The 22,175-nt window shown below is 37.5% G+C and overlaps 1 protein-coding gene across 4 annotated transcripts in view; it reads right to left on the bottom strand.

The window, feature by feature from the left end:
* Window positions 1-3,891: 3,891 nt before the first annotated feature.
* The window catches only part of SAMD8 (sterile alpha motif domain containing 8), a 46,742-nt gene continuing 28,458 nt past the window's right edge, over window positions 3,892-22,175 (bottom strand). For 3 of the 4 annotated variants that reach the window (XM_022590950.3, XM_022590951.3, XM_022590953.3), the window contains exons 3-6: window positions 17,772-17,867; window positions 13,818-13,935; window positions 8,911-9,061; window positions 3,892-8,738 (exon numbers count right to left, since the gene is read on the bottom strand). In XM_022590950.3, the coding sequence (XP_022446658.1) occupies window positions 8,434-8,738; window positions 8,911-9,061; window positions 13,818-13,935; window positions 17,772-17,867 (670 nt within the window). In that variant the 3' untranslated portion in view covers window positions 3,892-8,433. The remainder of the gene's footprint in view (window positions 8,739-8,910; window positions 9,062-13,817; window positions 13,936-17,771; window positions 17,868-22,175) is intronic. The other variant, XM_022590952.3, reaches the window with a different exon arrangement.

Below are 22,175 nucleotides of genomic sequence, written 5' to 3'. Positions count from 1 at the left end.
AAGAGTGAAGAAAGTTCAGAATCTTGCCTAGACATTTAGGCTTATCACATTTCTACATGTCTGCATGTGAGATTTCAACCATGTTGAAGTCCTCAAATTGCATCCTTACTGCCAAAATGCTCTCCAGCTAAGCCTCCAAAATCAGTCTTTGTGGAAAAATAGGATCAAATTTCATGTACTCTGACGTCTTATTAAAGGCAGCTGATTAGTCTGTATCAAAAAAACATTAGGTAGGCTCCCTGACTTCAGACTATACTACAAAGCTACAGTAATCAAAACAGTATGGTACTGGTGCAAAAACAGAAATATAGATCAATGGAACAGGACAGAAAGCCCAGAAATAAACTCATGCACTTATGGTCAATTAATCTATGACAAAGGAGGCAAGACTATACAATGGAGAAAAGACAGTCTCTTCAATAAGTGGTGCTGGGAAAACTGGACAGCTACACATAAAAGAATGAAATTAGAACATTCTCTAACAACATACACAAAAATAAACTCAAAATGGATCAAAGAAATAAATGCAAGGCCAGACACCATAAAACTCTCTTAGACGAAAACATAGGCAGAACACTCTTTGACATAAATGAGAGCATATCTTTTTGGATCCATCTTCTAGAGTAATGAAAATAAAAACAAAAATAAACAAATGGGACCTAATAAAACTTAAAAGCTTTTGCACAGCAAAGGAAACCATAAACAAAACGAAAAGACAACCCACAGAATGGGAGAAAAGATTTGCAAATGACGTGACCAACAAGGGTTTAATCTCCAAAATATATATACAAACAGCTCAAGCAGCTCTATGTCACAATAACAAACAACCCAATCAAAAAATGGGCCGAAGATCTAAATAGACATTTCTCTAAAGAAAACATACAGCGTGGCCAAAAAACACATGAAAAGATGCTCAACGCCACTAATTATTAGAGAAATGCAAATGAAAACTACAATGAGGTACCACCTCACTCCGGTCACAATGGCCATCATCAAAAAGTCTACAAACAATAAATGCTGGAGAGGGTGTGGAGAAAAGGGAACCCTCTTGCACTGTTGGTGGGAATGTAAATTGATACAGCCACTATGGAGAACAGTATAGAGGTTCCTTAAAAAACTACAAATAGAACTACCATACGACCCAGCAATCCCACTCCTGGGAATATACCCAGAGAAAACCATACTTAGAAAAGATACATGCACCCCAATGTTCACTGCAGCACTATTTACAGTAGCCAAGACATCAACAACCTAAATGTCCATTGACGGAGGAATGGATAAAGAAGATGTGGTACATATATACAGTGGAATATTAGCCATAAAAATGAAATAATGCCATTTGCAGCAACATGGATGGACCTACAGATTGCCATACTAAGTAAGTCAGACAGAGAATGATAAATACCATATGATATCACTCATATGTGGAATCCAATTTAAAAAATGATACAAATTAACTTATTTAGAAAAGAGAAACAGACTCACAGATTTCAAAAACAAACTTATGGTTACCAAAGGGGAAACATCAAGGGGAGGGATGAACTGGGAGCTTGCGATTAACATACACACACTACTATATGTGGAACAGATAACCAACCAATATTCTGTAAAAACCTATATGGGTAAAGAATCTGAAAAAGAATGAATATATGTATAACTGACTCACTTTGCTGTACACCTGAAACTAACACCATAGTATAAATCAACTATACTCTAATTTAAAAAAAAAAACAAAAAACATTACGTACAGATATTCTCTTCAGAGTGTGATCCAGGGCTCTTAAGGCTGGAATATGAACAGGTAGGTCATGGTGGTTTTGTATTTCTGGCTCTCATGGGGAGCTCTGTGAGGTGAGAACATACAGCATTTAAATATCATGCTACTCCAGCAGAGGTCTTATAGCTGTCATCTGTCCTTTTTCTAACTTACAGCTGAGGGTGATCACTGAGCTCCTCTGAGGCATTCTCTTACCACTGCATCTCCTCACGTCTTCACCAGAGTCAGCTTCCACTCCACTTAATGCCTGGCAGGTCATCATTTCAACAGGTTAGGTGCATGAGCACAACAGAGACAATTTTGGGGCTTCCCTGGTGGCGCAGTGGTTGACAGTCTCCCTGCCGATGCAGGGGACACGGGTTTGTGCCCTGGTCTGGGAAGATCCCACATGCCGCGGAGCGGCTAGGCCCGTGAGCCATGGCCGCTGAGCCTGCACGTCCGGAGCCTGTGCTCCGCAACAGGAAAGGCCACAACAGTGAGAGGCCCGCGTATCGCCAAAAAAAAACAGAGACAATTTTGGATACAAGGTATATCATATCCTAGATTCATATGGCACCAGCCAGTAGCAGTTGGCAGCTCATTTGTTTGGTGTCTTGATCTTCCTCGGCTGGGGACAAAGGCCTCCTACAAACTGTGCCCAGTCCTGGTGCCCTGACCTACTATTTTGGGGTCGCTAGCCTTCCTTTCATCTCCAGTGATCTTCTGTGTACTTTCCATCATCTTTCCTCTCTCTTTTAGACTTAAACTTCTGCCCTTTACCAATTTCTGTTTTACACAATTACTTATCCTGTCCCCACAATTTAGACCCTGGCAATAGGCATTCCCAATGCTTCCATTTAAAATAAAATCAAACACATACCCTGTCAACAGTTCCCTAACACATACACAAATAAATCCAATTTTTTCACATCACAGAGCCCTCTAAGCCTTTCATCACAGCCTAGTGAATTTATCCATCAGGGAGGGCTAGGTTCAAGTTTCACATGCTTAGTGAATTCTTCTTGGATCCTCAGTCCCCAGTGAGCCCTTCCTCTCCCAAGCTACTATTAAATGAAGAGAGTGAATTTGTCTATTGCCTCAGTGGTTTCCAAACATTTACCTCCCCTAACCTCAACCCTGTTTTCAAAGGGAAAGCCTACTAGGAAAGCCAAACATGTAAAACACCAACTCTGGATGAAAATGGTACAAGCTCCAACTCTCTTCCCCAACCCCACAAGACGTTCACCCAGGCGGCTTTAAAACTACTGCTCTATTCTGCCAATGAATGTTGCCAGTTCCATTTTTTAGGTCATCTTCCCTGCTAGATTATTAACTCCCTGGGAGTACAGGCCCTGTGTTTCTGACCTAAATTCAACTAATATTTCAGCATTATATACATTTTACACATTTTACACATAAGGTTAAGTGGAGCTGGAAGAAAAGACCCAATTTAATCAGCAGCAGAGCTGCAACCCATACCTAGGTCCTCAGAGTCTAAATCCACCACATTTTCTATTCCACCAAGCAGCCTCTCAGTCTGTTTTGGACTATTCTTTTCCGGAGCTCCTGAGAGAGACCAGCTGGTGCCAGCACCAGCGAGGCTACAATTAGTAGTGATCATGAAGACAAATTCAGTTATGAATTAATAAACTCATAGGGCCCTGTGACAATACTTAGTGTTCTCACTATTCCATGGCTCTGGGCTGCGGGGCCACCCCTAACAACTGTTTTCTTTTCTTGTTCGTCATTATCTCCAAAGCTAACCTGACAGGATGGTGGCATCTTTCTACAAAATATACAATTAAAATAAACCCAAAACCAATAAACAAAAACTTTAATGTGCCCAGGAATAAGCAGCTATTTGCTTTGCTTCCCTTTCCTCCTTCTTGACTTCATCTATAATTATTCTTATACCATCATGAAGATTACCTTTCTCGCCTAGTTTACAGAAAAGAAAGGAGAAAAGGCAAATGGCTTATCAATAGACAACCAAGAATTAGTAAATGCCAGGGACCAGGTATACATTAGAATTTAAAGTTGCAGGGCCCAATCATTTGCAAATGATAAAAATTCACTGCATAAAAAATAAACCAGCTGTATTAATAATGGAAAGGCATTTAAATAAGAGACTACAATCCAACTTTCAAATGTTTTATTTTTAGTGTTTTTAAACATTTTAATACAACAAAGATATAAAATAATATATATTAGTGAAATCTGGATTTAATTTAGAATCAAGATATTTACTTATATACAACACTGTGCTTCAAGGTATGGCTACCACAGGAACTTTCACATCTTCAAGTAACACTAGTATCTCTGCAGATTGGGTGACATTTAGGTAGCATTCTTAAAACAAAACATGCCCACTTTAGCCCAAGCTAATTTTGCTTCCCCCATTAAGTACCAGTTTCCACTCCCTTTGTTTCATATCAGAAATACTTCAACTGTCTTAACAATCCATAGATTCTTTGAATAAAAAATTATTAAAATTAAGCATTTTAAAGATGATATTACTAACTGGTAACATTGCTTGGCTAGTTCAGACAACCCAGTAGTTCAGATTGAAACAGACGTGAAATAACAACAAAATTAACATAGTATTCCTTCTCCTTCCATATTAGGCACAAAGCTTCCTTATGCTTAAACATGGAGTACACTGAATAAAAGTCCTTTGGTCAATTTAGGGTAGAACATATTCTAAAAAACCAACTTTTGGGGGAGCTGGATTATAGATTTCACAGATGTTTTCATTGAACTTGATGCAAAATAACTGGCCATATTTTAGATACTTGAAATTGGTGGCATTTGCTGGGGGTGAGGGATAGGTGAGAGGGGAAACAAAACCTACTTCCATAGTAATTTCAGTCATTCAAAGCTACTCAAAGACAGAGAAAGAAAATACCCTCAACCTCTTTCCTTTCTCATTGCTCACCTGTAGCAGTCTGACTTTTGGTGTTATTAAGAATTTTCCTCTACAGCAGTGTGGGGTAATTCAGATTAAAACATTTTACAAATGCAAACTGTCTTAACTGCCAAAGTAAAGATGGCATTAAAGCTGACATGCTTTGTTGGCTCTGAAACTATCTGAATGAAACCAATACTGTTTAAGAAAGCCATGGGACTATTGTAAAAAAAAGAGTTTCCTGTCTCAAATACCTGAATACCGTAAAGAACTGACAAATGACTATTACCATAATTACTTTTAGTAAGGGGTAACTTAAGTCTACAAGAAGACTATCAAAGGGCTTCCCTGGTGGCGCAGTGGTTGAGAGTCTGCCTGCCGATGCAGGGGACGCGGGTTCGTGCCCCAGTCCGGGAAGATCCCACATGCCGCGGAGCGGCTGAGCCCGTGAGCCATGGCCGCTGAGCCTGCGCGTCCGGAGCCTGTGCTCCGCAACTGGAGAGGCCACAACAGTGAGAGGTCCGCGTACCGCAAAAAAAAAAAGAAGACTATCAAAGAATTAAATTTATTAGAGAGTTTAAAAAAAGAATAGGGTTAATGTTCTCAAACATTATGGAACAAGAATCCTTAAAAAAAAGTTTACTATGAAACTGATGATGAAATTGCTTTTTACTAATACCATCAAAGCAGGTTAGTGTTATGATTATGACTTTGAATATATAAATAACACATTCCAAACAGGTTTCCTTAGAACACATGGTTTCATATCAGCTATAAAAGGATGTGATGCCTCTGTCCTTATGATTTACAAAATTATAAGATTTTTAGAATTCTAAGTAACAACACTCAGGCAGGTACAGGGTAGGGAAGAATGCCATGTGCAGTGTCAGAGTTACACTATCAGCAGGTCTCTAGCATGGGGTTCTTCCTGTGAACAGTCCACACTTATTTAACTGACTGGTTCCATGGCTAAGCTCATTGCTTTCTGATTTAAAGGGATACTAATAAATAGATCTAGCATACGGAAGTTGTATTTTTATTCTAGCAATTCTGGCCACAGAGAACTATAGGCTATAGGAGAAAATAGGCATGTTGAGAATTCTGCAGCCAAAAAAGGTTTCTCCCAAATTATCTGGTGATAATAGCAAACTTGCCTTCTTCTAAACCTGATTAGAAACTTCAATTACCCTTCAGTAATGCTGCTCTTCATGGGATTAAAAAAAAAAAAAAGAAAGGAAAAAAAGGAAAAAACAGGTAACGCTGCCCCTAGGAAGACAGAAATTGCATGGAGGACTTTCAATATAACCTCCAGTTTGCATCCCCAAACAAAAAACCTTGGTTCCTTCTATACTGAAATCTCAGTGTTTAATGATGTAAGACTCTCACACGTTTCCAACTGTAGACAAGGTAAAAAATATGTAGATCTAAGGCATGTAGCTTCTCTACCTAGCCATATTCACACCCAAAATGTATATCCTACCTTCAATATGGTTTTAACAAGAAAAAAATACAAAGACAAAATCTGGAAATTTCTGGACAAAACAAAAAGCAACAAAACTATAGGTTTTGTATTAAAAAAAGAAATGGAAAAGAATTTTGTCTCTAAGTTTTCCAAGGAAGAGACCTGGAGATGATTAATATATGTAAACAATGCCCTGTAATAGTTATAACAATAAATTATAAATCTAGCTTACCTTTTCCTCAAAACAGATATGATAAATGTAAGTGTGGGAAGTTATTTTACAATCCTCATTGCAGTCTGCTATTAGGCACTCTCAGTATCAATAGGTCTGCAAAGTTAGTTGCAATTTTTTTTTCTATTTTGTTCTAGAATAAAATCCACACGAAGGAAAGAAGATTGATGTTAGGAAATTTACCATTAAGTAGCTATTCAACATTCTTGACTTAATGTTGCCATGGATTTTTTTTCAAACATTTTCCCAAAAGCCAACGCCAGTCCCTCCCTAGCTAAGTTCAGTCCTCTTCTGTCATCTGGAAAAAAATGGGAGTTACATATCTTTTGACCTCAAGGGTCAAAGACTCTAACTGCATAGGAAACATCCTTCACCCTTCATGATTATGCAATTTCCTTAGATGAAATGTTGGCATTTTCATCCCCAGCATGTAAAAGAATCAACAATTATTGAAGATGTTACCAGATTCTAAAGTATGAGATTTAAAAGCATATAATAAAACTTAAATTGCCTTGTGCCATTTTCTCAAGTGAAAAATAAAAAATAATGTTCAGAGTACACCCAAATTGGGATCACTCAGCACTAGCTGCAACTTGTTTGCATTATATTTGTTTCCTGTCCAATCCATTCAGGCTCCTCTGTAGCTTATATGGGGTAGGAATATGACTCAAAGTGCAAAAATAAAATATTTCACCATTTAAGGAGCAGGTTTCTGCTAAGTGGCCTAATTTTAGACCTCAATATGCCAGCACCTTTTTAACTCCTTGTTTTAAAACAGAATGTAAAAGCTACACAGTTAATATTCCAAGTGGCTAAGCTCATCAGCTGGGGTTCAAAGTCTAATTCTAGAACCAACCTACTCTCAAAACTACTGTACAAAATCATTAAAAGTAAAGTGACAAATGTAATCACAGAGGTCAAATTACTTAAGGTACTAAATTTCTAGTGTTGTAAACAGCAACTAAGTTATATCACTCCTGACTGCCAAATTAAAACTAAATAGAAAGAATGTATGTACACAATTGTTTTAAAAATAAAAAACAACAAAACCTTTTCATATCCAAATATGTCTGAGATGGCTTAGTTCTGATGGCCAAGAATGAGAAATTTCAAAAACCAAAAAGTTACACAATGCCTGCAACCTGTTATAAACTTCAGAAAGAGAAAAATTTGCATGCATACCTCCCTACTTAAGGACACAGAACTTTAACATCTGATAAAACACTCCATTATTTTGCTCATTAAATAACACCATTAAAAAGCATAAAATTGGGCTGTCATCTGTCTAGCTAATAGTCATAGCACAAAGTTATTCCAGGTACTTTCATCACTAAAATTAAGCCAATTTTATTTTTATAGATGCAGCCATTTTCCCCTCATGCATACTTACTGATGATCATACTGAACCCTCAGAACAAAATAGGAACTGCACCTTTTGTTGATTTTGGTGAAAAATACCAGCACTATATTTGTACTCTGTCACCTTATGTATGGCCCCTTTCATTCTCTTCTTGTTTCAGGGATCCTGGTATATTCAGTATACTTTTCTTAAGGATGGTTCAGAAGGCAAAAATTAATTTGTTAGTAAAAAGGATCACTTTCCAGAGTTGCGTTTTTTAGAAAGACACAGAGATTAGTTCAAAGAACAAGTACTGCTCACTTGGTAGGGGTTTTTCGTTTGAAGAAAATAAGGAGCTTAAAAAATTATTATTTCTTGACTAGAGTCCTACTGGAAATTTTTTAAAAAATCTTTCAACCAGCAAATTGCTTAAGTTGATTTGCTTAAGCTCAACAGGTAAAGGTAAGAGGCTGACTTCAATCATAACATTAAGTCTGCCTAAAGAGAAGGGGCAGAAGACATCTACTTAAGCTTTCTGTTCAAACGGATACCTAAGGACTCTTAATTATTCTTTCCTGCTTGCTATAATCACAGCCTTGCTCAGGACAGGGAACTTTACTTTGTCAACACACAGGCCAAAAAGCAAGACATCCAGGAACAACCTAGGGGGAGAAAGCAAAGTTACTCACTTTCAACAACGACTGTATATTTAATCATGAACACATTACAAAGACAGTCTTCATCCAATTAGTCTTTTCATTATTGCTGGTTTTGAAAATGGCCAACAATATTCATTTGGGACTGTACCATTAACATTGCATTCAAAAAAAGAAAACATGGGAAACCAAATTCTTGCTCTCCTACTCTGCTGATATGCTCTGGTATTGGCTAGAGTATGGTAGTACAAAAAGAGTCTCGTTGTGATATAAAAGGCAATAAACACATCAATGGAATAATGTTCATGGGCAGCCAAAATGAAGAAGATTCCAAAGAGGTTGAGAACCCAGGATAAAGTGTGCAAGAAATTCCAGCTTCTTGGTGTATCTGGGAAAAGGACAGAAAGATCATTTTAAAACCACACTTCTTCCAGTGTTTCTCAGTCATATGCTCCTTCCATCAGCCTGTTTCTCCCATTCTTCACAGAATTTGATGCCCTTCCCACAGCCTCCTCTGCAGCTAGTCAGTTGATATGCACAGAAGCACTAAAGATACTTACATTCAGTGACAAAGAAATTCAGCATAGTTAGGACGACTGTGTGGCCACTGAACATGTAATCTCCACAAGTGTGAACGCCAGTTAGGGTCATACCAAAGCCACTCCAAATGGCAAAGGCCCGGTGTAATTTCTCCCATACACTGCCATATACCTATAAAGAAAGCTAAGAATTAGTGCTTCAAATGCTTAGGGCAGCAGAGGCTCCTACCACTCCCATTGAAATTCAAAGGCTGAATGACTTAGAAATAAGATCTAAGCAAAAGCAACCAGACTCCCAGTCTAATTAATTCCAGACACCAAGAATGGGTGGTCAAAGCTTGGCTGTACTCAGAACTATTTTGGTAATTTAATGAAATCAATGCAATTCAAACTTCTCTACTTGGAGTTCCTTTATAATGAAAAGGTTACTACAACACAAAACTATTTCCAAGTTTTATACCCTATAATACAGTAGTATTTGCTTGGCTGTTCTTGTCAATAAGAAACAGGCTATGACAGCGACAATGGCTACCATTCAATATCCACTCTCCCCTCTTCACTGGTAATAGAATCTAAAATTTATTTGAAGAGGCAATGAACTGAACTAAAACATTGCATTTCCCACCCTCCCTTGCAGCTAGGTGTCACTACGTGACTAAGTTCTGTACAATAAGATGTAAGTGGAAGTGTAAAAGATTTCTGGGAATGCTACTTATAAACGAAAGAGACAACAGCTTGGAGGAAGTCTTTTCTACCTTTCCTTCTTCTAGCCTACAACTCAGACATGATAGCTAAAGCTCTAGCAGTCATCTTGGACCACAAAGTGGCTTTGAGGATGCAAGCCAAGTGTTAGGACAGGAGAGCAGAAAGACAGAAGAATCATGGATTTTTGATGACTCCATAAATTTATCACACTTGACCTGGATGGAGTACCTACTTTCAGACTTATGAGAGAGAATAAATCATTGCTTGTTTATTAAACTATAGCCACCGCGAAGTTCCTGTTATTAGTAGCCAAACCTAATCCCAACTCCCACGCATAAACTTAAAAAAGCAATCCATTTTGAGGAAGAGTTTGAGCAATGGTCACTTTTTTTAAAAAGGCATTTAACACATAATAATATAAAAAACTGCTGCAATTTTATGTGCATTTACTATGTGCAGCATGCTGCTATATGCTTTTATGTCATTGCATTTAATTTCCACAAAAATCCTATGAACTGATTCAACTGTGCAGATGAGGAAACTGGCTTTAGAGGTCACACAGCTAGTAAGTAACGTAATAAGGATGTGAACACAGGGCATCCAATTCCAAAGCCCTATGTCTTAAAGAACAAAAGAAACAATCTTATTAGAATCACTATTTCATTAGAAATCTCACCTGATTATACACTACCCAGGTTTTCCCTTTCTGCCTCAGTTGATGGTAGGGAGAGAAATTCATTATTAGAGAAAAGGAAAGGGAAGGTACTAAAATATACATGGTTTGGTTCTTTCCATGACCTCTAGTGAGAATACGGTTAGAGATGTTACACTCGTGAAAGTAAAAAATCAGGCAGAGAAGAACAGAGATTGCTAGGAAAATGTCTCAGCCAAGGACAGGAAACAAGTGATGCCATGCAAAAGAAAGCAATAATTACACAACACTGTAAATCAACTATACTCCAGTAAAAATTAAAAAAAATATACTGTATCACAAAAAAAAGGAAAGCAATTATTGCCCAATTACTCAAGTCTCCCCATCCTTTCCAAGCTTAAAATGTCCCAAATATCCTTTCAGAAAAATAAAAATTGAAACACAGCACAACAGAATGAATTTAGACACTTTGATGAGAAATTTGCTCTAAGTGTTTCTTTTCTTAAAGTGGTTCCATTGTCTAATTTCAAAAACAGGCATGTTCTTGGTTCTGTCTCCAAACCTACTACTTCTGGGAGTGAGATTTCAAGCAATTACTTTATTACAATGAAAATGCCCTACGGAGTTCACTGTAAGGGATTTGATTGCTAGTTAATATCACCTTAACTATCTAATTTTAATGACTGCTGCAAATACAGGTCAGTAAGTAGGTTATATTATAATTCAAAGCAATTAACAGTATTTAGGGCAGATTTGAATAAATATGTCCACATAAAACTAACTGATAATAAAAAACAGTCATTAGAGGCAGAAAAAGGGCTGTCCATACTATAGTGGGATGGTATCTTATTTATTTATTTTTTTTTTATAAATTTATTTTATTTATTATTTTTGGCGTGATGGGTCTTCGTTGCTGCACATGGGCTTCCTCTAGTTGCAGGGAGTGGGAGCTACTCTTCATTGTGGTGCGCGGACTTCTCATTGCAGTGGCTTCTCTTGTTGCAGAGCACGGGCTTTAGGTGTGCAGGCTCAGTAGTTGCAGCACACGGGCTCAGTAGTTGTGGCGCACGGACTTAGTTGCTCTGCAGCATGTGGGATCTTCCCAGATCAGGGCTCGAACCCGTGTCCCTTGCATTGGCAGGCGGGTTCTTAACCACTGCACCACCAGGGAAGTCCCTAATTTATTTTTGTAGCACATGTTGCAGCCCTACGCACATATATTTTCCTCTTTAGTGGCTGATCCACAATCAAATCCCTCAGCTACAGGAAATTCTCTTTTCATTATAATAAGCTTACGTATTTCTTCTTAAATCTCTTCTAATCAATTAGCATACTACAATAATTGGGGGTAACTGTTCTATCCCTCCTTCACACCATGCACAGAAATTCAATAGATTTGCTAACTAAAGAATGTCACTTGCCACCTGGTTCTACAAGAATTAAGTCATTAGCCACTGCAGTCGCTGACCTTCAACACACCCTGAAAAGACTTCAGGACACAGTCAGGAATAAGGCACTCTATGCTCTGTGAAAACTGACAGAAAAGGCCTTCAGGATAGTTAGATTTTTTCAGGAGAAAATTTTATGAACCCAATTTCTTGCATCTTCCCATACTTAGAAAAGCACTAAAATCATTAACTAAGACATTTGCTCCTCACGACTAGCAGCAACCTTCTACCAAAATGTGTGGCTTGATTACACGTACACCTTCCCCAAGATCACATATATGCTAACCTTCCCCCTTACGTCTTCAGCGTAGTTCCTCAGAGCTAACTGAGAAGCTGTCTCCTGGGCTATAGACCTCAGTAAGTCTTGAAATAAACTCACAGCTCTCACGTTGTGCATTTTTATTTCAGTCGACAGATTAAAGACTTAAATTTAAAATATAAGACCATAAAAGTCTCAGATATCATCTTTCATTAATCAGAATGGCAGTGACTCCAAAAATTGTGCTGGCATGGTGATGGGAAAACTGACATGCACATAGTGGTGACAGTAGTGAAAAACTAGTCTTTCCTAGTGAAAATGTGAGCAATATGTATCACAATTTTCAGTGTGTATGTTCTTTAATTTCTTAACTCCACTTCCAGGAATTTATCTTAAGACGATTAAACAAGTGAAAAACCATAAATGTACAAGGATGTTTATGACAGCATTGTTTATAAATAGTAAGATTTGAAAATAACTTAAATGTACATCATTTGGAGACTGGTAAATTGTACAATGGAATACTCTGCAGCTATTAAAAAGGATGAGGTATAGCTATACGTATCTCTTCAGAAGAAAGTAAACAACATACTATTAAATGAAATATAAGCTAAAGTATAATGTTTGCAATATAATCCTATTTTCTGTTTAAAAAGTATCTATCTATATAAACTTGTATGAATATGTAAGCATGGTTAAAAATAGTCCATGTGGTATATACACAACTATTAACAGTATTATTTATGGGGTGGGGTGAAAGAAGTGGGAATTTTGTGAGATTTTACTTTTTAATTTATGTATTTCTATAAAATTTGAATTTTTACAGTAAGTTTATATAACTGTAACTAGAAAGAAGTACTTTCCCTTTTTGGAAAAGAAAAGAAGAAGAAACAAAAACAGCTTTTATCTTAAAAATAAAACATTTCCTTTACACTAAATCCTAAATGTCATTAACCCTTCCTCCTTTCTTACTAGTCAGTCTCCTTATACCTGGAGAAAGTTTGGTCACTCTGCAGCTCAGGACTGTATTTTTAGTTCCTGATCTCCTTTGGCTGCTTAATCTTCCCTTGCAGGTATTTCAGCTACTTATATTGCAGTAGAAAAACAGACACTTAATTTTGTTTTACACTTTACAAACAACATTAAAATAACAAAGGTGTTAATACATCATTTGAATATTTGGGAACACATAACTAAAGCATGGAGGCTTAGAAAAGTAGGCTAATAAATTCTCTTGTCCAAATTTAATGAGTCACAACAGCCAATTTTATATATAAACCACAGGTGATCTTCAGGGTTTTTAAACATTTTATTTTTTACAGTAATTCATTACCCTGTTTTTTTTGTTCCCATCTGCATAATCTATCATCTCTCAATTTAACCAGAAGAGAAGGTATGTCTACAGTATACCAAAACAAGCAACAAAGTATAAAACAAAAACAAAAGTTAGCCATTATGTAAATATATCTCAGAAAGAGTAAAGTTTAGAGTAGTGGGTACTACATTTTAAATGGAATATGGTCCAACTGCAACACTTTTTAAAGAGTGAAGGGGCCAGAGTTACGACATATGAGGAACTAAAGATGGTGAGGATGGTGAGAAAGGGAAAATGATAATAGAAAGTTACTTTTTTTCTATAGCTCTACAGCATTGAACTAGTTAGTATCAATGGATAGAAGTAACAGGAAGGTAGATTCTGGCTTAAGATTTTTACCAAATTATTTCTAGAGGTTCATTACAGATACTGAAAATGCTGAAAAGCACATTTTAATGTTAAAAGCAAAGCCTTAGCCTTAGTTCGTATATGGTGCCATCAACACACCAAGAATAAGAGGAAAGAATGATAAAGAAGACAGTAGGCTACCTTTCCAGTGCACTGTAGGTGCTGTCCTGGCACGGAGAGGGAGGTCACAAACATGGTAAAGCAGCGAAGCAAGAATACAGTGCCCATCAGACTACAAAGCCTTCGCAGAAGTATTGACCTGTGAACAGTGATGAAAAAGGGAGAAAGATCAGAAGAAAACAAACCAAAATACCTCAGGCATCTAGTGTTTACTTAAAGGGAGAACAAGCAGGAAAACCATTAGATTCTTTGAAGAGGACAGAAATCTTAGAGACCATCTAAAGCACTGTCCAACAGGATGGTGGAAATGGACTATAACTGCACTGTCCAATAAGCTATATACATGTGGCTCTTGAGCATTTGAAATGTACAAGTGAGGAACTGAATTTTAATTTTATTTCATTTTCACTAAATTAAATTTAGCCACATGTGGCTAGCACCTGCCATGCTGGACAGTGCAGACCTAAGAGCATCATTTCACTTTTAAGAAAATATGGCTAAGAGAAAGTAAGAGTTATGCAAGAGAGAAGTAAGATAGTACCTAGACTGACTCTTAGCTTAGTGTTAGTTTTATTACTCATATATTGTCATAACTTATTTAATGAGAAGTAAAGTTAAATATGTGATTCTAGGGAATTTTTTTGCTCATTAATGACACTGTAAATTGGTTGACAGTAATTATATAATAAACATTCTTTAATATCTCTTAAATTTAAGCTATAAAATACTGTTTTTTTTAATACTAAGTTTTACATTAAGTATATCTCTAACAATTTTTTTTTAATGTCTTAAACCAAAACAGACTATATGATTCTTAAGTACAGAGACTTTACTTAAACATTTTTGAAATGCTCCTCCCACCCTCAAAAAAAAGTACTCAACACAAGGTTAGGTAAGTTTCAAACTTCAGTGTGTACACCTGGGATGGAGCTCAGGAATCTGCATTTTATTATTTTTAAATTTTTTTCACTTCAAATATACTTCTGTTTTATTTTCTTTCTCCTCTCCTCAAGGAACTCTAATTATCTATATGGTAAACCTTCAGGCTATCCCCTCAGTGTCCCCAAACATTTCACCTATTTTCTATCTTTAAAAAATTTTTTTCTTCAAATTATCTTCTGATTCATTAATTCTCTCTTCTGCTGGATTCAACCTGATGTCATACTCATTACTGAATTCTCAATTTCAGGGATTTTAAAAAATGTGTTTACTTCTAGAGTTTCCATTTCATTCTCTGTTAAAATTATCTTGAACACAGTCAGCAGAGTTACTTTAAAATCTGTATCTGGTACCTCCATTTTCTGGATCCACAGTGGGTCTATTCCATTATTTATTGTTTCTCTTAAATTTTGATCATATTCTCTTACATACTTATGTACCCCTTTATTAGTTATTTACTTGAGTGCCAGATATTGTATATAAAAAATTTTAGAATTAAATTTAGGCCTATATTATCTTCCCAAAGAGAGATTTGATATCTCTTTTGGCAAGTGGTTATGGGCTTTAACAATCTGGGGTCACCTTAATGCAATTTTAGAAACTGAAATTATTTCAAGCTAGGTTTCAGTCCCTGCAGGGTTTCTTTCATTTCTGGTTCACTACCAGTTCTAGAGTGTAGCAGTGGTAATGTAAAAAAAGAAGAAAAGAAGGTAAGAAAGAGAAAAAGTAACACTGAATGGAAAGGGTCCCAAACTCAAAGCAGGAGGATTCTACCACTTCTCACCTTTCTTAATAGCCCTGCTCTCCAATATTTTGGGAAAACACAGGAGCCTAAATTAAATATACTTTCATCCAGAGAAGAATTAAATTCGTTTCTTCTGAGACCCAGTTAGCACTACTGACTTGAGAACACTCTAGCCCATTCCAAAATCCACAGCTTAATCTGGGAGTCTTGGTATCAGCCGTTCAACTTTGTTACATACCTAAGGCTTAGTCTCCTTATCTTAGCTCTGGCATTACAACCAGTGGAATGCTTTTTCAGAGATGCTTACTCATTCCTGATTGTACACCACAGATTATTTTTTCTGTGCTTTCTTTTTCATGTGTTTGTGTGTTTGGGGCTCTTGGAGATTTTCCTTTCTTCCTGCAAGTTCAGTGATGCAATCCTTTCTTAACACAGGATTTATGGTGAATCTTCTTACCATATGGTGGAAAGTCCAGAGCAAAAGTCTCTGCCTTCTTTTTTCCACGCCATCATTTTGTGAGCTTTTTGAGGAAGACAACATGGAATCTGAATTTTAACAAGAGCCCAGGTGATTCTAGAAAGTGCTACAAAGACCACACTTTGAGAAACACTTTGACTAATTCAACATCAAAACTTGCATTTAGCTGGTCACTGCTACACTTTGCTAAACCTACCAAGGTTTCCTATATAAGGTAAACTCTTTCTTGTTCTGAAGAGTGGATAAATTCAAATCTACAGGGTCTTGTGAGGCAAAGTTAAACCAGAAAGCAGCAGTGATACATGTGGGGTTTTTTTGGTTTTTTTGCAGTATGCGGGCCTCTCACTGTTGCGGCCTCTCCCGTTGTGGAGCACAGGCTCCGGACGCGCAGGCTCAGCGGCCATGGCTCACGGGCCCAGCCGCTCTGCAGCACGTGGGATCTTCCTGGACCAGGGCACGAACCCGTGTCCCCTGCATTGGCAGGTGGACTCTCAACCACTGCGCCACCAGGGGAAGCCCAGATACATGTGTTTTTAAACCACCTCTGGTTTTAAGCAATCCAGTTATAAATATTGTTGCAAAGTGAGAGAGAATGAAGAACAATATGGCCTAAAAGTGTGACACGAATAGCAATCATCAACGCTTCTTTTCACCTTCAAAGCACTGAAATAACTGCTGCTTAGGACCTAAAGCTCATAACTGTAGTTTACCTCAACCATTCCCTGGTGAGGAGAAAGAATAAAAAATTCACGAAAGTGTCCCTATTCCTCTTCAGTGTCCAAAGACAATGTATAGCAGACCCACAACTTTATCAGATCTTTTTTTTCTTCACTATGCCTTTTTTTTTTTTAGTTGAAGAATGGTTGATTTACAATATTGTGTTAGTTTCAGGTGTACAGCAAAGTGATACAGTTATATACATATTTATATATATACACACATATATATTTCAGATTCTTTTCCAATATAGGTTATTATAAAATACTGAATATAGTTCCCTTCTATACAGTAAATCCTTGTTGTTTGTCTATTTTATATACAGTAGTATGTCTCTGTTAATCTCATACTCCTAATTTATCCCTCCCCCCTCTACTTCCCCTTTGGTAACCGTAAGTTTGTTTTCTATGTCTGTGAGTCTGCTTTTCTTTTGTAAATAAATTCATTTGTATTACTCTTCAGATTCCACACTATGCTTATTTTTTTACTTAAATAATTTCCCCTCATTAAAGTAAGAAAGTAGCCTCCTCTTATGCTTCTCTCCTTTTTTTAATGCAAAAAACTTCTTCCCTTTATATCTCTTGTGAAAGCACAAAAGAAGCACCTTCCCTATTCAGCAATTTTCTATACCATCTGAAGTAAACTACACTTGCTAGATGTGCACGGTGTGCAAAATGACCTCTTTTTTAATGCGCCTCCTCCAAGCAGAGAATAATTTCTTCCACCCAAACAACTGACCAAAGACTGTCCCTTGGAGGAGTTTCTAGCCTTCTATAGAAAGTGACATTTCCGATTTGTTTCCAAAGAAAGGCAAGGCTAGACTTAGATTGTCGTGGTTGGCCCATGGCTGAATATCGCCATCTCTAATCCTTCCCTTCAAAATACCTTCAGAATATTACTAAATATGTAGGTACTAACCTCAGGCTGACTCTTTTGTTGATCAAACCCAAACATTTTCCTATGTCAGTAATTATAATGTCACAATGACTAGAGAAGGAAAGTAACAAGGAAACAGCAAAGGAAGAAACAAGGTTTGATGACCTTTGCATAAGACAGTCAAAACACTTTCAGTCTTTTAATGGAATAAGACAGGTACCTGTGCTTGTGAAGAAGAAGAACCAGGAGCCAAATATAGCACAGAATCATGCCACATACTTCTGTCATGGCAAAGGCCCATGGAATTCTAGGAACGCTGGAACAGAAAAAAATTTAAATTTTGGACTGACAAGAAGTATATGTATGTAAATGGCGCCACCCTGTCCGTAAAATACTCTGCTAATAATGACCTTAAAATTGTTTTCTTTAACTCTTTTTTAAAATTAATTAATTAATTAATTTTTGGCTGTGTTGGGTATTCGTTGCTGCATGCAGGCAGGCTTTCTCTAGTTGCAGCGAGCGGGGGCAAATCTTTGTTATGGTGCGCGGGCTTCTCATTGCGGTGGCTTCTCTTGTTGCGGAGCACCGGCTCTAGGCACGCAGGCTTCAGTCGTTGTAGCACGCAGGCTCAGTAGTTGTGGCTCACGGGCTCTAGAGCGCAGGCTCAGTAGTTGTGGAGCACAGACTTAGTTGCTCCACGGCATGTGGGATCTTCCTGGACCAGGGATCGAACCCATGTTCCCTGCACTTTCAGGCAGATTCTTAACCACTGCGCCACCAGGAAAGTCCCTGTTTTCTTTAACTTCTACCTCTTTTAGAAGATGATATCTGGAGAACCTGGGGAAAAAAACTGTTTCATAAAGTACCTCATTTACCAGGACCTCTTTGTTGTTTGTGATTCCCAGTCATGGTTCTCTGTAAAGAAATAACTTTTTTCTCCTTTCCCATAACATGGCAGACCTGTATACAGGACTGCCCCAAAAGACAGGGGGGAAAAGGCTCACTTCTTAAATGGTGTGCTCATTTCAGGATCCAGTCAGGGCTTGAACTCAACTACTCTTTTTTTTAGTATATTTTGTTTTCAAGCAAGTTTTTATTTTGTTTTACTCCTTTCTTTCTCTCTCTGCCCTTTGTTTTTTTGTTTTTTTTTCTTCTGTATGCGGGCCTCTCACTGTTGTGGCCTCTCCCGTTGCGGAGCACAGGCTCCAGACGCACAGGCTCAGCGGCCATGGCTCACAGGCCCAGCCGCTCCGCGGCATGTGGGATCTTCCCGGACCGGGGCACGAACCCGTGTCCCCTGCATCGGCAGGCAGACTCTCAACCACTGCACCACCAAGGAAGCCCCCTCCTTTGTTTTATATTTGTTTACTTCTATCTTTTCCATTGTTGTCTTTCCTCACCAAATCTACAGCTCCTGTGATTACCCACTAGTAAAAGACATGTCACATTCCCAATTAAAAAGAAAGAAAGAAGGGGGCAGGGAGAAGAGGATGAAGAAAAAGAAGGAAGGAGAAGGAAGGAAAAGGAGAAAAGGAGGAGGAGGAAGAAAAGAAGGAGGAGAGTGGTGGAAGGGAGGAGATGGAAATGAATTAGTCCAAATAGGTCATCTCTGGGTGGTAAGATTATTGATAGTTTTATTTTTATTCTTTGTAAATTTACACTAAAAATTTTTATACAATGGCATGTTAATTTTATAACTAAGGAAATAAAGGTATTTTTAAGAAGAAGTCTGAAAGGTGTTAACAGTCTACTCCAAACCTTATTCAGAGTAACTGAAGAGAGTCAATCGTCTTCATTCAGGGACTCATCTTTTACCTATTACCTCAGAAAATAAAGACTCCTCTTGTGAATTTTTAATCTATTGCTGCCTTATTTATCTGGCATTATGGGGGAAAGGGTTATTTCACATAATAGAAATTTTCAGATAAAAGATCCCTTTCAATGACTTCTAAAATTTTAAACTTTTTAAATGAACATTAAAAAAACCTATATATGTATGTGTACATGTGCATATGTATACATGTGTATATACATATGTATATATTTTAAATAGTTTTACAGTGTTTATGGTACAAGTAAGTTTTCTGCCCCACCCCCAGCCTAAACCTAATTCTTGCTCTCCAGAGGCAGTCACTTTCATTCTTCTGTTTTATTTGACGTTATATCTTCTAGTCACACACACAAAAACACATACACACACATACACACACTCTCTCTTTCTCTCCCATGCTCTCAATATTATTTCATAATTTTGTTTAAAATAATTTTTGGCTTTTACTTGATGGAAATGTTTAAGTATAGTTCATAGCTAAGACAATGAAACGTAAAGATTAAATCCCTTTCTCGTACAACTTCTTACAATTCTCCAGAGCTAATAAAAAAAGTTTGTTCTGTTTCTTGTGTGCCTATCACCAATTCATCTTCAGACTATTCGATCAATTTCAATGTTTCCTTTGGAGAAATCTCTCCTAGAGCTCCTTCTTTAGAAAGCCTGCATTTTCTAGTCCCTCTTGCATGGCTATTTCTTGGAATAAAACTTAACCCTCATCTTGGGAATTTCTCTTTTCTATATTGGATCCTCTGTTTCCTGAATCCCATGTCCTCCTCTTTCTCAGTTTACTCCTTAGTTTTGATGTAGTATATCCTTGAATTATTTTCTCAGAGGAGGGATGGAGGATAAACTCGTTTTTTTATGTCAGATTTACTGAGGTTTAATTTACAAACAGAAAAATTCACCATTTTTAGCTATACAGTTCAAAGAGTTTTGACAAACACATTCAGTCACGTAATCACCACCGCAATAAAGACAACATTTTCATCACTCCAAAAAGTTCCCTTGTGTCCCTTTGTAGTCAATTCCCTTCCTCACTTCCAGCTGTGGGGCTACCACTGATCTGATTTCTGATTCCTATAGGTTTGCCTTTTCTAGAATGGCATATAAATGCAATCACACAGTATTTGTCCAAATACCTTTTGTATCTGGCTATTTTCACTCAGCATAATATGTTTCAGATGCATCCAAGTTATTGCATGTACAATTAATTCTTTATCTATTCTTTGTCTACAATTTCCGTATCCATTCACAGGTTGATGCGTATTCTGGGCTATTTCCAGGTTTGGGTGATTATGAATAAAGACCACATACAGGTCTTTGCATGGACGTATGTTTTCATTTTTCTTGGGTAAATACCTAGGAATGAAACTGTTGAGTCCTATGTTAAGTTTATGTTTAACTTAAGAAACTATCAAACTGTTTTCAAAGCAGTTGTGCCATTTTGCATTTCTACCAGCAAAGTATGAGAGCATCAGTTGCTCTGAATCCTCGTCAGGCCTTGTCATTAGCAATTTTTTTCATTTTAGCAATTCTAGTAGCTGTGGGGTTGGAGAGTAAATTTTTTTGAGACTTGCAAATTTTAAAATACCCTTGGGTCTAGCCTTATGTCTATTTGGTAGTTTGCCTAGGCAGAACATTTTAGGTTAGACATTATTTTGTCTCAGAATGTTAGAGGCATTTATTCCATTGTCATCTCACTTCCACGGTTGCTAAGAAGTGTGATGCTGTTTGGATTTCCAATCTTTGTGTGTGTTATTTGTTTTGTCTCTTAAGAAGCTTTTAGGATCTTCTGTCTATACCTAGTGTTCTGAAATTTTTCATTTCTTGTACTGGGTGCTCTTTCAATCTAGGAATTCACATTCTTTGACTCTGAGAAATTTCCTTTTATTATAGCTTAGATAATATCTTCCTCTTCATTTTCTCTATGTTCTTCCTAAAACCCCTATTTTTTCCACTGCTGGGCCAATTGGATTCATCTTACTTTTTCTCCTCTACTTCTTATCTCTGCTCTACATGCTGGGCAATTTCATCAAATCCATGTTCCAATTATCCTGCTGGATTTTTTTTTTTTTAATTTATTTTTGGCCGTGTTGGGTCTTCGTTTCTGTGCGAGGGCTTTCTCTAGTTGCGGTGAGTGGGGGCCACTCCTCATCGCGGTGCGTGGGCCTCTATCGCAGCCCCTCTTGTTGCGAGGCACAGGTTCCAGATGCGCAAGCTCAGTAACTGTGGCTCACAGGCCCAGTTGCTCCGCGGCATGTGGGATCTTCCCAGACCAGGGCTCGAACCCGTGTCCCCTGCATTGGCAGGCAGACTCTCAACCACTGCGCCTCCAGGGAAGCCCATCCTGCTGGATTTTAAATTTCTACTTTCATTTCTTATTTTTCAAAAGTTTTCTCTGAATTTTCCTTTTTCATAGTCTACTGTTACTGTCTCATAGAATGCAATATCTCTTATCTGTGAGTATATGAATGGTTTTTTTTTTTGAAGTGTTCTTCTGCTCCCTATTTTGTGTTTCCCAGTTTGCTTTTTTTCTATTTGCATTGATCTGTTTTCCTCAAATGTCTGGTGATTCTTGACTGACCGTTCATATTTGACAGGGAAGTACTAAAAAAAAAATAATAATGTGATGCTCTGTGTGCATGGACTGAGGTTGTGAAGTATGGGTTTCACTGGGATAGAACAGAGGTCTAGTTGATGAGATAGGGATATCTCTCCTACCACAGTATCTATAGTCCTTTTCTCTTGTGCAAGTTTTCCAAGGAGAGGAATCTGTTCTCCTGCTTGGAAGAC

The sequence above is a fragment of the Delphinapterus leucas genome, chromosome 16 (genome assembly GCF_059928025.1).
Source record: "Delphinapterus leucas isolate spDelLeu-1000000601 "Yukka" chromosome 16, BTC_Dleu_Yukka2, whole genome shotgun sequence".
In the NCBI taxonomy this organism is placed as follows: domain Eukaryota; kingdom Metazoa; phylum Chordata; class Mammalia; order Artiodactyla; family Monodontidae; genus Delphinapterus; species Delphinapterus leucas.
Note: the sequence above shows the minus strand (reverse complement) of the source record. Positions and strands in the feature narration are given on the sequence as shown.